Source organism: Drosophila simulans, chromosome 3L (genome assembly GCF_016746395.2).
Source record: "Drosophila simulans strain w501 chromosome 3L, Prin_Dsim_3.1, whole genome shotgun sequence".
NCBI classification, from domain to species: domain Eukaryota; kingdom Metazoa; phylum Arthropoda; class Insecta; order Diptera; family Drosophilidae; genus Drosophila; species Drosophila simulans.
Window position 1 is genome coordinate 12,108,784 of NC_052522.2, and position 9,775 is coordinate 12,118,558.

General features: G+C 45.0%; 2 protein-coding genes across 3 annotated transcripts; both read left to right on the top strand.

The window, feature by feature from the left end:
- Positions 1 to 478: 478 nt before the first annotated feature.
- LOC6737807 (LIM homeobox transcription factor 1-alpha) lies at positions 479 to 7,289 on the top strand. 2 transcript variants are annotated; one of them, XM_002084599.3, is made up of 3 exons: positions 479 to 1,536; positions 5,612 to 6,490; positions 6,550 to 7,289. In XM_002084599.3, the coding sequence occupies exons 1-3, from the start codon at positions 747 to 749 to the stop codon at positions 6,807 to 6,809; spliced, it is 1,929 nt and encodes a 642-aa protein (XP_002084635.1). In that variant the 5' UTR covers positions 479 to 746; the 3' UTR covers positions 6,810 to 7,289. The 2 variants fall into 2 exon arrangements, with proteins under 2 accessions (XP_002084635.1, XP_016031590.1); XM_016171371.2 differs by having other exon boundaries at positions 5,615 to 6,490.
- Positions 7,290 to 7,951: 662 nt separating this feature from the next.
- LOC6737808 (U6 snRNA-associated Sm-like protein LSm2) lies at positions 7,952 to 8,598 on the top strand. Its single transcript, XM_002084600.4, has 3 exons — positions 7,952 to 8,072; positions 8,134 to 8,201; positions 8,270 to 8,598. Exons 1-3 carry the CDS (start codon positions 8,070 to 8,072, stop codon positions 8,484 to 8,486), a joined length of 288 nt encoding a protein of 95 aa, XP_002084636.1. The 5' UTR covers positions 7,952 to 8,069; the 3' UTR covers positions 8,487 to 8,598.
- The last annotated feature ends 1,177 nt before the right edge of the window (positions 8,599 to 9,775 follow it).

Below are 9,775 nucleotides of genomic sequence, written 5' to 3' on the forward strand. Positions count from 1 at the left end.
ACACGCCCACCGATGGCCGCCCACAAGCCAACTTGGTCTAGCATTAAAGCCAAGACATCTACGAATATGAGAAAACCAAAGAAAAAAAGAAAGGAAAAGAAAAACCCGCACTTCCCCTGCGCACATGCGCCGTGCGGCAAAATGGACGCCGGGGAAATGGCCAGCCAATCGCAGCGAGGCTGAGGTGTGGCCAGCGATTTGCGAGGGACTTGCTCTCTGCCAGAATTTCCCTCGCTGCTAATAATCACTTGAGACATGCGCACTGCCGGGGCAGAGAGGGGGTTGCTGCAACCCTTGCACCGATACAACCCCTGGCATCACGTGCAACACGAAGCGCTGCTGTTGTTGCCGCAGGCCAGGCGGCAGTTGTTGCTCCGCAGCTCCGCAGCTCTGACGCTCCGTTGCTTTTGTAAACAGGCGCAGGCGCAGTGCGCGGGGGTACGTTTCAGCTGGGATATTTTTTTTTTCGGGAGGGCAAAGTGAAATGCTTTGATTTCGCTGATGGTTCGATCACACGCCAACTGACAGCGAACGCGGCTGGTTGTCCTCGCATTCGGCAGCGCAAGTATAAAACACAAAAATCGAACTCTAATTGAAACTGAATAAAAGCGTAGTTAAAGTTAAAGCAAAGGCAATCGAGCGTCTTGTTTGTGTGTCGCGTGTTCCTTGTGCGGTGTTGCATGTGACATTTACGGAGACTCGAAACTAAAAAAGTAACAGCGGTGTTTTGTGGCAACTCGTATACGATGCTGGAGTTCTACCCAATGCCCACGAATCTGAATCCAGTCGGTGGCAGCTTGTACTCGCTGCAGCAGAATCATGGCGGCGCGCGATTCCTGGACAATCCCAATCCCGGCAGCATGACTGCCAGCAGCGGCAACTCCCTGCATCTCAGCAATAGCAACAACAATCTGCCAACAAGCATTTCCGGCAACAATAGTCCCACGGCAACGGCTTCATTAACGGGGCAGCATCAACAGCACCAGCAGCAGCAGCAGCAACATCAGCAGCAGCAGCAACACCCCCACCAGCAACATCAGCAACACCAGCAGCAACACGCTGCCTCGACCACGCCAGTGCCAATTAACAGCTGCCCCACGCCCACAGGACACAGCCCCCTCAGCAGCAGCAGCAGCAGCAACCACAACAATAACAACAACAACAACAACAACGGGGGCAGCAGCAGCAACAACCTTCACTCAGCCTGCAACACATTAACAGCTGCTGCTGTTGCCGCGGCCTCTGCCGCTGCTGTGGCAGCTCCATCGGCAGCAGGCACCTCAGTAGCCACCTCGCAATTAGGCGGAGCAGTTGCTGCGGCGATTGCTGCTGCTGCTGCGGCGGCTGCCGCTGCGACGACAGCAACATCGACGGGCCCAGCGGCCACAGGAAGCGGAAATGCAAATGGCAGTGGCAACGGAAACGGAAATGGCAATGGCAATGGAAACGGGAATGGCAATGGGAATGGAGGTGGTGCAGCAATGGCCTCGGCAGCAGCGGCATCCAAATTGTCTGCCGATTGCAGCGGACGCACAGGTATGTTCCAAAAGTATTTTGCACCGGCAGTCGAGAAATTTACCTGCTCGTTCCTCTTCTGGGGTTTTCACGCTTTTCGTTTTTGGCATACTTGCGTGTGCCCGGCCTGCGGGTCCGTATCTGTATCCGCATCCGCATCTGTATCCGTGTCCAGGTTCGGTGCTCCGTAAGTTCCAAGTTGGTCGGACGAGGCTCCAGATTGTGTACAACCACCCACACCTGAGTATGCCGGCAGTTTGCGTGCGATGTGCTCGGCTTTTCGGGGCCCAAGGAATGCTCCTCTAGGGGAAAATATATAGATATTCGTTGTTTTTCCTTGCGGATAAAGTTGAAGTGCTTATTTCAAAAGGTGTTTGCTCCTACAACTTTTCTTTAAGCTGAATATATATGTATATTTTTTAAGCATTTGTTGATTACTTACTTTGAGAGGGGCTGTAGGCAGTATTAATGCGCGTATATATCCATTACATTAAAGTACAAGGGAACATAATCAAAATTTTATATAAATTACTTAAAATAAAAAAAAAATAGACAATATTAAATAAATAGACAATACTTGAAGAAAATAATATCAGCCCTCATATTAATTGTAAATACATATTAAATAAGAGACATTTTTTTGTTAGGCGTTTCCTTTTAGCTTGTAGTAAAATTGGTTAGATTTGCCAGAGCTTTTGTTAATTATTGTTGTATCAATATTAGCATAAATCCATGTTTAACTTGGGACTTAATTGCAACTCAGCTTTCAAAGAGTTGGATTTTCTTTTTTGCAACTGAAATAGCCCGAGGTAGATTGTCCACTTATGTAAAAACAGGCAAAAGCAAATGCACAATTTCCGGCTAACACGTACATACATATATTGACAGAGGACAATAAATTATGAATTTGTAGTTGTGATGGCGCACACATGTTGTGGATAGTTCAGTGGGCGGATGTGTGGCAAGCATGGCGAAAGTATTTCCAAAAGTATGAACGCAAGTTGACCACAAAATAATTTTGACAATGAACCTGTCTGACATCCGCCCGGCACGGCCAAAAAGGGGCGTGGCTCGACCAATAAAAGGCTATTAAGGCATGCCACACGCTGCCTCCTCTCTCCCACACACACTCACAAACACACACACTGATGCGTTGGCATGCAGGCACACATACACACACACTCGCCTGCATGACAGCCTCAAAATAGGCAACACTTTTCAGCTGAGCTGCAACGAAAGTGTTGCTGGGGAAAACTTTTGCGAATTTCCCTCCGAAATGCAAAGTGTGCAAACAATGTGTGTGATGCATATGCAGACCAGACCTCGTCCGAGGCTAAGTGGATTGTGTTTTTGGTTTTTTAGTGCCCCTCATCCGCCACTCAGTCGCCCACAATAGCTGTGCTCTCTTGCCGGCCAACTTTGCGTTTGCCTATGAAATTTCTATTAATGCTCGCATTCTGCCATTTGCTATTTGCCATTTGCCATTGCCCAAATGGCAGCAAATAGTTTCCGTTTCCGCCAATCCACACACCCCTCCTCCATCCATCGCATCCAAAGCTCCATTTTCCTCGGCAAACACTTGGCTGCCGACTGCTAAACTACTATCGGTGGCCCACACTTTCCAGAGGTCGAGGAATTTCGAATGGGCTGCCATTGGGGGTGGTGTGCACTCGGGGGCAGACCACGGAAATGAGCACACTCAGTGTCAGGTATTCCACCGAGCGTATCAGCATACATATCTGGCTTCTGCGGCGGCTCCAACTTCGTCTTCCTGTCCTACCCACACCCCCCACCCATCCAATCGCCAGTAGGTGTGCATTTGTGTGGCGGAAGTATGCGCCATACGCATAGCTCCGTGTCACTTTCCGTTGAGATCCAGCTACACTGAAACAAAACTATACAAAAATTCCCTTGGAGCATACACATAGCTTCAAAAACATACCACATTTGAGTTTAGAATACAAAAGTCAATATATTTTGCAGTCTCTATACTTAAAGTGATCAAATCTGTATCTTACATTGATAAAGAATAGTTTTTAAAGTTCATGCCATTTTTTACTACCTTTATTTTATGATTAATATTTAAAGGCTTATTGTTTACCCCATTTCCATGGTGTAGATAGAGACGAGGAGTTTTAAAGACCCTGTTTGTTTGTCAGCCGAAATGAAAGCTGTCGAATTATGAGCTGCCTGTCAACGATGAACTGCTGCCAAAATCCGCGTGGCACGTGGACTGGACTCCAGTTAGTGGCCGAATTAGTGCCAGAAGTTGGGTGCTGTCTGCCGATTTATCTCCATATAACCCCGCCCCGCTGTCAATGTGTCAATAAATGCACCATATAGTGCGACAATCGAGGGGCGTTCGGGCAGATAAGCCCCTTTATCGCCGATAACGACGAGGACACTTTCCTCTATTAGTTCTATGTTTATCGTCGAGTTGATTTTGGATTTATCTGCTGTTTAATCTATGTATTTGACATGAGTGTGCCGCACTTGTTCCGACTGTTTGCGCTTGTTGTTTGTTGATTTTTGGACAAGTTTCGCCCAGGCTTTACCATTCAAGCCCAAAAACACACACTCACTCAATGAGGAGTCCTTTGTTGGCCAAAAAAATACAGAGAAATCGGGGAAAAAAGCATTCATAAAACTGCAGCAAAATGCCATAAATTTCGATTAGATTACACAAACGAAATCCCGTCACTATATCGATGCTCAAAGCTCTAAAAAAAAAAACAAGCGGCCAAATTCAAAACGCAGCGCCCCTCTGGGGTTTATCAAATGAATCATTCTCGTTTTTTTGCTCGGCCCAGGCACAAAACCTTTATCGCCAATGCGATTGGATATGGATACTGCACAATAGGATGAAATGCAAGCCAAAAAATAGGAAAAAGAAGCGAATAGGAAAATGCCCGAGGATATTGTCAACTTTCCGCTGCACTGGCTTAGTGGCCCCTTACATAGGGATTTTCCTCCCTATTCCCAGACTATATATCACCCACACAGGCGCAACCGCGTAGATATGGCGTCTGTGTGTGTGTGGGGAGGCCATTGTGCCAACCATAAATCATGCACATTTTTCTGCCACTGAGCCACAGCCATATAATATAACACTCCACTTCCATTGCCAGTTTCCCTTCGCACTTTTCCTCCACTTTCCCAACTCGCTGCTCATTTTTCAAATGCTTCCATACATTTTTCGTGGCGGTCGTCATATATTTTTTATGTTTACTGCAGGCAGCTTTTGTTGTGTTTTTCGGGTACTACTTTTTATGACTGGTTTACAGTTTCAAGAGCTCCGTCTACGGGAGGATTAGGTTCGTTTTACTTTGGGAAAGGCGAGCTGAAATCCAGTAGCTCCTCAATGGGAGATTAGCATTTTTTAAGGGACTTTGTTTAGGAGTTAAGACTTAGCTTAAGTTCGGTGGCATATACAATATCAATTGAGTAATTTTCTGGCGTGTTTATATACATTGATAATCGAAATGGGGGAGCTGTTCAATAATACCGAACAAATAGGGAAAACTTTACGTTTCAATTACGCATCAATAAGCTTTCAATACAAGCTGTTGCAGTCCGACGACAGATAATTTTTTCCAGCGAAGAGTTTTCCTTCTGTTTTTCCACCGAAAGTGCGAAACAGCGAACGGAAAAACAAGAGAGACGTTGAAGCATTTTCACACGATTCGATTGTCAGCGCGCTCCTTGCTCCATTGGCAGCACATGTCATGATAATTTCGCAGCGACATGTGCCGCCATCACGTATACGCCACGTACGCCCATCACAGGAGGGCTACGCGGAGTAACGAATACGCGGAGCTACACTGAAACCAAATTACTAAAATATTAGGATTAAAAAGATATTGGAATATTGGATATTGGAAAGATTTCTGTTCTCAAGAAAATGTTTATAAATGTTTAGGTATTAAATCGATTTTTTCATGATGATTTTAATTTCGGTAGCTCTTTTCTATAAATAAATTTTTATATAGACAACTATTTGTCATATTTTAAACCTCAGTGTATAAGTAACTTGAAATATATTCTGCGACTTACTAACGCGACTTTTCTCCCCCATTTTTGCTTGTTTCATCCCCAGAAGTGGGCCACATCAAGTGCGAGAAGAACTTCGAGCTGTGCGAGGGCTGTGGCCAGAAGATTCATGACCGATTCCTGATGAACGTGGGCGATGCCAACTGGCACGAGCAGTGCCTGGCCTGCTGCTACTGCGGAATGCAGCTGCACCACACCTGCTACGTGCGCAACTCGAAGCTCTATTGCAAGATGGACTACGACCGGCTGTTCGGTGTGAAGTGCTCCTCCTGCTGCCATGCGATCCTGCCGCAGGAGCTGGTGATGCGACCGATACCGAACTTTGTCTTCCACCTGCCCTGCTTCGTGTGCTACGCCTGCCGACTGCCGCTCCAGAAGGGCGAGCAGTTCATGCTACGCGATGGCCAGCTCTTCTGCTACCGCCACGATCTGGAGAAGGAGATGTTCCTGGCAGCCGCTGCTGCTCAGCACTGTGGATTCGTTGGCCTGGACGAGGAGGATTTGCTGAGGCCACGGGATGGAAGAAGAGGTCCTAAGCGACCACGCACCATCCTCACTTCGCAGCAGCGCAAACAGTTCAAGGCCTCCTTCGATCAGTCACCCAAGCCATGTCGCAAAGTGCGCGAAGCCCTGGCCAAGGACACCGGGCTATCGGTGCGTGTGGTCCAGGTGTGGTTCCAGAATCAGCGCGCCAAGATGAAGAAGATTCAGCGAAAGGCTAAGCAGAATGGTGGCTCCGGTGGAGGATCGGGCAGTGGGCGTGGCACGGGCAGTTCCAGCGCCACCGACGATAAGGACACCAACGATAAGGAGGACAAGTGCGTCAAGCAGGAACTGGGAGGAGATAGCTCTGGTTATCTGGGCGGATTGGACAGCACTTTCGCCAGCCAACCGCTGAATCCCAATTTGCCCTTCTCACCGGATGGTAAGTGATTCGATTTGAAGTTTGATTTATACAAGTACTAATGGCTCGCTCTTCAACAGACTATCCGGCCAACTCGAATGACAGCTTCTGCAGCTCGGACCTCTCGCTGGATGGGAGCAACTTTGATCAGCTGGACGACGATGCGGACTCGCTGTCGCTGAACAACCTGGAGCTGCAGTCCACCAGCTCGTCGGGCAACCAGCACTCGCACTCCCACTCGAATCCCCACGACATGCTGGCCAACCTGAACAACAGCCTGATAAACCCCATCGACAAGCTGTATCTCATGCAGAACTCGTACTTCAGCTCGGAGCATTAGATGGCCATTGGCTGGGATGGCGTGGGAGCACCGAGGCGATCGCGGGATAGAGACGAATTTATTAGCGTTAGAGTGGCAGGATCCGATCGAAAAGGGACGCGAGGTCCTTGCTGTTACTTTAAAACGTAGCGCGTAGTTGGCACCTTCCGCATTCGGCGCATTAAGTTGGAGTCGTAGAACCAGATACAAGATACATCAAATGTGATTTTTTTAAGCTAATTGAAATTTTAAGATTCTTGGCGATTTGAAGGCGCAGAAAAACGGGGCGGGCAGCACATATTTTTGTTGGTCTAGACTCTAGAGGCAAACCATAAAAATGTAGAGCTCCTTGGGAAATGGTAAAGTGGTCAATGCGCCCCTTATGTTTGTAAATAGTTTTAACCACCCGAGAAAATTGTTATTAAATGTAATTTAAAAGTCAATAATTGTATTAGCAAGTGCAATTTAATCTGTTCCCCTAAAATATACATCTTAACCGAATTCTTGCAAATTTCTGTGGATCTTATCATCGAATTAACGGATGCGTTCAATTCTTAAGTGGGTTGGGATTGGCTTGCTATATTAAATATTTTTATTTCGCATGATTTGACTTTATTTCCTATTTTGTATCCTTCGTCTTGTATCCGTAATATCCTCTCTTTAAAAAAAAAACTAAATTTTCTATTTAATTGTAAAAATATTTATTTATTTATTTTGAATTTATTTACGCAGCCTCATTTATTTAAAATTTTGTATTTGCCGAATTTTCGGAAAATCCATTTAAGATGTATTGATGCTTGGTAATAAATAAAATATACAAAAACTTAAGCTAACATTGATTTGGCTTGCGAATATATTCTTGTTTTATGAATACTGTAAATTCCGTAGTAAAGCTTTATACATTAACCGAAATACATTATTTCAAAACTAGATTTTTAGCCCGCCAAAATGCTGTCTGTACAAAGCTGGCGTCCATGAAACTCAACCAACTGCGACGAGAAAGCGTTGCCACATAGATAGAAATAATAAACAGATGTCATTTCCGCTACTGCTAAATTTCTTTTAGCCACACAATTTTAAGATTTAATATACATTTATTTTTAATAGAATGTATTAAAAGTAATATTTGTAAGCCAAATATTAATAAAACATTGTTACCGACAATCACACGTGAAATTTATCGATATGTATTTTTAAAGCACCTATCGATAGTTTTTTATTTTTATACCTCATATCTCTAAGAGAACAACGCGTTCGTCGAAATTGCAATAAACAATAACAATGGTACAAAACAGAAATTACTGTGAATTTAAGAATTAACATTAACGCTTTATGTAATCTGCAGCTCTTTTACTCCTTCTTCAAGTCGCTAGTGGGCAAGGAAGTCGTCGTGGAGTTGAAAAACGACCTCAGGTGAACTTCGTATATATGCCGGCAAAATATGGAAATTTATTTTTAAGACTTTGTTTATAATTAAACAGCATATGTGGCACCCTGCATTCTGTGGATCAATACCTGAACATTAAGCTGACGGATATCAGTGTCACGGATCCGGACAAATACCCCCACATGCTGAGCGTCAAGAACTGCTTCATCCGTGGCTCCGTGGTGCGCTACGTGCAGCTGCCGGGCGACGAGGTGGACACCCAGCTACTCCAGGATGCGGCGCGAAAGGAGGCTGTTGTGAGCACTAGATAAGGATACCAGTACTAGCAGTCCCATTGGATCTACTCATTGCTTAGTAATCTGTCCTAAAAACCTAAGTGAAATTCTGTTAAAGCGAAACCAATAAGAGGAATCCCCGTAAGAAGTCTCTATGTACGTTATTTACAGCCCATCAGTTTTCGATGAGTCAGTCTCGAGCTTACCGTGGGTGCTGCTTCCTCCGCTTGCGCACATGTCCCTGCTTTTATCGCTCCACGCTTGAATGGAGCGAGTGGAGCCAAGTGTGGATTGTGGGCCAAGTTTGTGTCATGTTGATAATGGTCCATAAATTTGTATAATTGCTGTAACGATGTACTGGCTGTCTGGATGCCTTGTCTACACATCACCGGATACACGGACTCATTCATACAAGGTTTCCACAATGGGTTGCTATATTACACGACTATACTCGTATGTACTTGCAGCCCGTTTTACGATTGCGATTGCTATTATGGCCCGGCCCTCGAATTCAACCTTTTATCCGCAATAAAATGGAGGAGCCTGGCGGAATGCTTTTAATTTCTGGACCTCGACCCGCTCGTTAAGTGCCTCTTCGCCATCCGTCATCGAATGGCTTTGTTTGCTGGAATGCGTACTTAAAATAAAATACGCATTCGTGGAACACTTTTCGCTCGGCATTTACATTTCGGAATGGCCAGGGAATCGCGTTCTAAACTTTGGCAGTTGGTCAGCGGAACATCACGAAATATCGAGCCATTAAAAGTTGAAGGGCTACAGGCAGAAAAAAAACCTAGCTACTTTGAATGTATCACAAATTTGATTTTAAATAGACTGTTTATAAACAAATTTTTGCCATCCTAAGCTAGTTAGCTTAGCAACATATATTCTTTTCTTAACTTGATATCGATATTTTCAAAAAAAATAACTTGACATCAGAATCTTTACCATCTAAAATACCATTTAACTTAATTTAAATGGTACCAGAAACGTAAGGTTCATGCTGGAAATTATCATCCTTTTTTATTATATTTTTGAATTGTTATAGCCAGACTTTTTTGCTCAGTGCTAAGGACTCGTAGCTCGTCTGACTGCGCATAATTGAAGGGGGAAGTTAAGTCCAGCCCAGCGGAGTCCATCTTTCATTATTTGTGGTAATTGGGTTCCTGTTTCCGGCGCAGCTTCTAAATTGAGATTTCAAGGCGCATTTTCGGACGCATTGTTCGTTCGACTCCGGCTCGCAAAGATTGTTTTGCATTTTGGGCCAGAAAGTTTTTCTCCTCCGCATTGGACTTTCTATTTTCGGGATGGGTGGCATTGGCAAG